This window comes from Humulus lupulus, chromosome X (assembly GCF_963169125.1).
Source record: "Humulus lupulus chromosome X, drHumLupu1.1, whole genome shotgun sequence".
NCBI classification, from domain to species: Eukaryota; Viridiplantae; Streptophyta; class Magnoliopsida; order Rosales; family Cannabaceae; genus Humulus; species Humulus lupulus.
This window is the reverse complement of record NC_084802.1, coordinates 219,434,444-219,441,167: the sequence shown is the minus strand read 5'-3', so window position 1 is coordinate 219,441,167 and position 6,724 is coordinate 219,434,444. Positions and strand designations below refer to the sequence as shown.

Genomic DNA, 6,724 nt, shown 5'->3' with positions numbered 1-6,724 from the left:
CTTAGCTTCACCAGCATACCGTTCGGCAACAGCTCCTTCCGTTGTTCACCAACGGTCTCCGGTCGTGGCAGCATCTCTCACTGCGTTGTTCACCAGCGGTCTCCGGTTAGGTCGGTCTCTTTTTCTATCACTCCATATTTATTCATATATATATATATCGAAATTGTTGTTCGTATTTGTACTGTAATTAGTTTTTTAGAGTAATAATGAAAGAAGTGTTTCTCTATTATATCGACATTGTCCAACTTCAGCAAAAGTCTCTTCTCTGAAGCGTGACATAGGGGAGTGGAATAATATGTGATAAATTTTCTACCAAAGAGGCTCGGGCAATTTTGTCAACTCTGTGTAGCCTCACCCCTAGGAATGTCAAACTAATTTGACATTATAATGAATTTGGGTTGTGTTCAGTAAAAAATGGATATTGGCTAACGGTGTGGGTGAGGTGGAGATGGTGGGGCTGAGGTTAGATGAGGAGGTGTGTGGATTGGAGGAGGAGGAACAAGGGAAACAGACTCCTTTTTTATGATCGGTATGGACTTTTTCATTTGAAGATAGTAATAATATTACTCTCACATAAAAGTTAAAGTAGAGGACTCAAAACTCTGCTTTGCTTTCTCCACTAAGATTTTTTCATCTAACAAATTTTAGTTTCAGATTAATTATTGGATTTATCCTATTAAATAGATTTATCAGAGAATTAAAATATTTTTTTGATAAATGTATCTTGCTTCAAGTCCCATCAAGGACAACACGAGTAAGACACATTGACAAAAATCAAAATTCTGTGATGCTGAAGCTGAAGCTGAAGCTTGCCTGATTGCTGCTTTTTATAGGATGTCTTGACTCAATTGCTTTATACATGATTGGAGATGTTTATGATCCTCCTCATATGTTCGTTGCAGAGAGTGCCAGCAATGCATCTTTTTAATGCCAGATTTAAAGAACGTGAAGGAGATATAATTGGGGCACGCACTGCACTTCTTCATTGTGACGGAGAGTCAGATTCTAATTTTGTAGAAATGTAGTAAGGAAGGCTAACATGGAAAAGCATCTGGTAAATCAATGTTTTCATCGTATAGAAGAAATGTTGGTTTTCATGTACTCTAGATGCAAAATAGGGGCATGTATTTATTAATTTTGCAAAATTTTCAGGGAAATTTTGTAGCAGCTACTAATATGTATGAAGAAGCACTGGCAATGGCTGAACTGAAGAAAATGATGAATACTCTTCCTATTTTATATGTTCACTTTTCTAGACTTAAATACATGGTGGGTAAACCTTCTCTTCCCTTTTTCCTTTTTCTGTTTTTGGATTTTTATTGTATAATTATTCTCATGATGTGTCTACTTTTGCTTATATTTGGTCCAGTGAGGCATTTTTTATTACACCTTTTTCTTTTTCCTCAGAGTTAAATTTTCTCTTCTAAGATTTTGTTGTAATTTTTTTCTTCTCCTAGCTGTACTGTTATAAGCCGGTGTTATGAAATTATGATTAAGTTTCAGAGGCATTATTGCATACAGATCACTGATAATGCAGATGCTGCAAGAGATATCTTAATAGAAGGCATCAAACGCTTGCCTAACTGCCGGTTACTTTTAGAGGTATTTATGTTCTTTGAGCGTCTATCTATTCCAAGCATTGCTTTTCAAAACTGACATTTACCTATGCTGAAAATATTGACTAGTTTTGGCACCAAAATACATGTCTTCTCCTACATGTTATTTAAAGATTAATCCACTAAAGCATTAGCAGAGTTTAAATAGTGCGTGTAAGTATAATAAACTTTGTGGTGATATTTAAAGTACAGCTCCAGAGTTAGCCAGTATTCATGGATATAAACCATGTTTACATACAGCAACTATCCTTAGTAAAAATTACTTCCCAGAAAGAGAGCAGCTGCTATCAAAATTTAGCTTCCTCTCCAGCGGCTGCAGTAACAAAAACATCCAAGCTTGCCCTAATGATCAAACAACCTTAATGACTTCATGAATTGGTGGAACACTGTACAATTCTATTCAAAATTTGCTTTTATTTTGACCTTACCGTACCTTAAGATTCCTGACTGTTGATTCTGTAGGAGTTAATAAATTTTGCAACTCTGCATGGAGGGCAGCGTCACATACATGTGGTCGACTCTGTCATAGCTAATGTAATATCTCCAGGGCCAGATGTGTCTCAAGGTTGGAATGTCAAGGATGCAGAGCATGTTTCAAGCTTATATTTAAAGGTTAAAAATAAACAATCCCTTTTGAACTAATTGATACAGAAATACCTTAGCTAGCATCATTTCATTCTAGCAAAAAGCAATTTGTGTTTCATTTATTTTATTGCGCCGTACCCTTATACTATATTATGATGTGTCCACAAGCAAAATTTCCTCGTCAGTGTGGGGGTTGTTTGTAAACACATGTTGGTTCTCTGCAGGTGACTCAAAATCCCCATTTCTGGTGGAAGTGTTTGTGCTCTCACTTTAGACGATCCTTCCCTGGACACTTTAGCGGTGTGGGTGAGGTGGAGATGGTGGGGCTGAGGTTACACGAGGAGGTGTGTGGATTGGAGGAGGAGGAACAAGGGAAACAGACTCCTTTTTTATGATCGGTATGGACTTTTTCATTTGAAGATAGTAATAATATTACTCTCACATAAAAGTTAAAGTAGAGGACTCAAAACTCTGCTTTGCTTTCTCCAAGAATAACCCTTTCACATTTGATTAGTCTCACTTTCTACCTTTCTTCTCAATCAGCATGTATCATATCATTCCCCCAAAAAAAAATAAAAAATAAAAAAAAATTGCTCTCTGCAAAAAGCTGGGCTACTTTAGTTACAAGTTAAACTATGTTCTCCTAACCCGAAACCCCAAAAAAACAAAAATTATATTCTCTCTACATGTATATTATATTATATTATATTATATTATGAAAAACGCCCAGAGATGCAGCCGCACCCCACTCCAGCCGATGCAGCAGCAGCACAACACTGCATTTTGCTTTTGCTTTTTCCTTTGCTTTTACTTTAACTGCTGTTTGTTTGTGTCAAAACCTCCTGCTGCTGCTGTTTACTACCGGCAAAAGCTCCTCAGCCTGCACTTTGGCTACTCCTGTGCCTGCCATCTCCTGTGCCTGCCACCAATGGCATTGGCCTTGGTCTTAGCCTGGTGTTGCTGTTGCTATTGCTGTTGTTGTGTCTTTTGGAGTCGATTTGTACAGAGAAAAGAGCATAGACAGGTCTATGGTCTGAGAACTTTGATTCTCCTCTTCCATACCACATTTGCTTCACTCCTTCTCCTTTCCACAATATCCTATCACACCTGTTATCATTAACACAATCACACAGTTAGTAACTTTTATAGAAATACAAAGAAAAAAAATATTTTGCTAAACACCCACATAGATGTATAGTCTAATCAATACAGCCCTTATTGCCTTAATGCACATGATTAGTACTCCACTATTATTAGTACTCTTATAGCAAAAATGTCGGTTTCTTCATGTTACTTGCTTTTATTTATTTAGTCAATGATAGCTTCCACATGCACTGTTATCAATTGCATAATATTAATTTGGTCATGAAAAAACAAAGAATATTATTGAAAATAACTACACTTAATAATAAGTGGTGAGTATAGGTTGCAAGCTTCAACTAGGCTAGGAAATATCCTTCAGCATTAAAAAAATACTAAACTGTCATGAACATTGAAAAACTGCACCACTACACATATTTAATATAATAATAATAATAATTATGATTATAATACTATGATATTATAGAACAGAGAGATAATAATGATAAGTACTACAACTTTTTTTACAACAATTTCAACAGTGTCATTGGAAAATAATACTAATAAAATAAAAGGATGTCTTCAATTGGTGATGCAATTATTAGAGAACATGATTAGACTTGGACTGACTTACCAGGAAGGTGTTCTTTGTTTGTGTTTGGATTTATTTGAGGTTTGAGCAACATAATGATCTGAATTAGCAATATATTTGTAAGTTGGAGCAAAATCTATTGGCCCTTCTTCCCACCCTTGGAACACTTGACCACCTCCTTGTTGTATTATTAGCTATACACCAAAACCAAAACCATAATATCAGTTTACAATCAAGTTCAAACCATTGTTTGAATATATATATATATAAATAGTCTTCTCACCTGATCTTTCTCCACAAGTGCTTACCAGCGTTTAAAGGCACTATTTCTTGGAACCTAGTCAACATAATTACAAACAACAAAATATGATATTATTACCATGAATGAAGACCAGACTATTAACAAAGTATATAGTAGCTTTAGTTACCCGATAACATAGATATCAGCCGGAGTAGGGGACTTGAGCCAATCCCTTAAGTTATATAGATAAGGGACCAAGAAAACTTCAAATCAAAATCCATATATATGTATATAAGCATAATTATTAATTAATTGATTAAGGGACAGCAACATGCAAATATCAATAAGAAGCTTTTGGAATATACTCTGCAAAAGTTTTACTCTGCAGTATTGATCTTTTCTACTCAAAGGAAAGAATGAGCCACGATTACAACCTACAAATTCACGTGATGTGCTTGTGAGACATCATTTTCTTCAACAATCAATGTGACTGTTCTTCGAATCAGTTGTGGGGATATTTCTCATGCCAGAACATTTTAAAATGAATAAAAAATATATCTTGAAATTATGTACTACTACTCGTTAACTCTAAAAATTTAGTAGTGTATTTATTCACTAGGAATACTGGTGTGGGGTGGATCCCATGTATGAGTTAAGATTATTATTTGCCTAGCCTCCTGACCCATGTTTGAATAATTCCTCTCTCTATATAAATATATATATATATACATTGCAAGCTAGCTCTTGTTTACTATGTTTGATTTACTGGGTGCTGAAATTATTTATGAACTTGTGATTGAAAGTATCAGCTGCCAGATCATCTCCAGCTGGTAGAACCTGAACTCTCTTTGTGTGTCAGTATAAGGGTCACAATTTAGCTTTGATAACTACTTGTTTTGGCTCTTACTCTTCAATTTATACCACATCATCATTCATATTCATATGCTTAGATTCTGGCACAATAAAGGCAGACTTTTGACTTTGAGAAGTATATATTTATATGCTTACATCATATGTATAACATGTTGAATTTGGACTGTTTTACCACTTGATTACTATTTAGAGTGGACTTTACTCTTCATAAACTTGCTGATAATGACTGTCATCAGAAATATAATCATTGCAACAAATTCAATTTTGGTTTGGTTTTGTTTTATGCAGAAGAGGAAGAAGAAATTGAGATGCTTTTGGAAAACTACCTCCAAAGGTTACCTAGCCTCCCCCTTTTCCCTAGCATAACAGAGAGAGAAGTGTAAAAGCTATTTATTTTTACAGTAATATATAGTCAAAAAGCTCTATGTGTTCCTTTTATTCTGTTTTGTGTCCATAGATATATAATGACTAATTGTTACTGATCCTGTAAGATAATTAAATTAAAAATTTATAATATGTCACGCATTTAGTAGAATAAACACACGTACACTGGTGCATATATATATATATATGTGTGTGTGTGTGTGAATGTGTTTGAGTGTCCAGTAAAGTATCAGCCAAGTATTAATTTTAGTACCGTCTATTTGACTCTTAGGAGAGCTACTTATGAAAATCTTTGTCTATTACAAATTAATACTTACAACATGCTGAATTTATGCAGCAAATGCAATGTTTTGAAGTTGCTTATTAGTTTGAATTTTCTATTTTAGCAGTTATCTTGACATGGCTATAAAGAAGCAAATTTTCTAGCCATCATTCTGGTTAGACCCTTTTCAAGATTTTGCTATGCTTATATGTTAGAAAGAACGGGCTTTAACTGGAATGACTTCTGAAAATGGCTTACTTGGGGAAATGGGAGCCTGAGTTTTCACAACTAACTTTGTGTTTCCTCTGAAGTTATTCAAAATGGCTCATTTTTCAGGTACGTGGTCTTTAATGATTTGTGCTTGAATGTGTTCATGCATCTAGGCATTTTATTGAATGTGTTGATGTATCTAGGCATTGAAATGTCAAATGGAATATAATAATGACTGGTTTATAAAATTTTAATTGTGTTTCAGTAAGAGATTTTCTTTTTTGTCTTGATCTATACAAAAAGAAAAATGATTAGCTTCAGTTGGGGTTGTTCATTCCCAATGATCATATCCAATCCAAGCATGAGATGTTTTTCTTGCTCTGTATATATAATTGTTATTTTTACTGTTAGTGTACATTTTGTGAAATATATGGTTTATCTTTATATAAACTGGTTGTATTTGTTGACTTTTCTGTTAATATTATATTATATTAATACTATTAATGCATGTGGTCTATTAAATTAAAAAGGATTCAATATATATTAAAAAGGATCACAGTGGTCTTTGCTAGTATGTATGTTAGTATGTATGGTAGTGGTAAAACAACTCAGGTTAGTATGTATGTTATTAACATATTATTTTTCATTACAATTTGTTGTTTACTGGAAATTACGGTTAGAAGAACAGTTTAAAGCTTGGGAATTGTTAATGATTACTTTGGCTTATTTATTATTGCGTTAATACTTTTAATTGATTGTATTGGAATTGGAGGGAGGTTATGCAATTTTTATCTAGTTAATTTTGGAGTCTGGAGTTTTTACATATTGACAATAAGACAAGATAATTAGGATTGCCTAAGTTATAAACGTTCTTGAAATAA

At 34.0% G+C, this 6,724-nt stretch overlaps 1 protein-coding gene across 3 annotated transcripts; it reads left to right on the top strand.

The window, feature by feature from the left end:
- Positions 1 to 414: 414 nt before the first annotated feature.
- Positions 415 to 6,321, top strand: LOC133803775 (pre-mRNA-processing factor 39-2-like). Of its 3 annotated transcripts, none has more exons than XM_062241894.1 (6): positions 415 to 529; positions 903 to 1,054; positions 1,153 to 1,269; positions 1,522 to 1,602; positions 2,079 to 2,228; positions 2,426 to 2,897. In XM_062241894.1, the coding sequence occupies exons 2-6, from the start codon at positions 1,040 to 1,042 to the stop codon at positions 2,594 to 2,596; spliced, it is 534 nt and encodes a 177-aa protein (XP_062097878.1). In that variant the 5' UTR covers positions 415 to 529; positions 903 to 1,039; the 3' UTR covers positions 2,597 to 2,897. The 3 variants fall into 3 exon arrangements, with proteins under 3 accessions (XP_062097878.1, XP_062097877.1, XP_062097876.1); XM_062241893.1 differs by lacking the exons at positions 415 to 529; positions 903 to 1,054 and adding exons at positions 5,276 to 5,321; positions 5,849 to 6,321 and having other exon boundaries at positions 1,098 to 1,269; positions 2,426 to 2,599; XM_062241892.1 differs by lacking the exons at positions 415 to 529; positions 903 to 1,054 and having other exon boundaries at positions 1,098 to 1,269.
- The last annotated feature ends 403 nt before the right edge of the window (positions 6,322 to 6,724 follow it).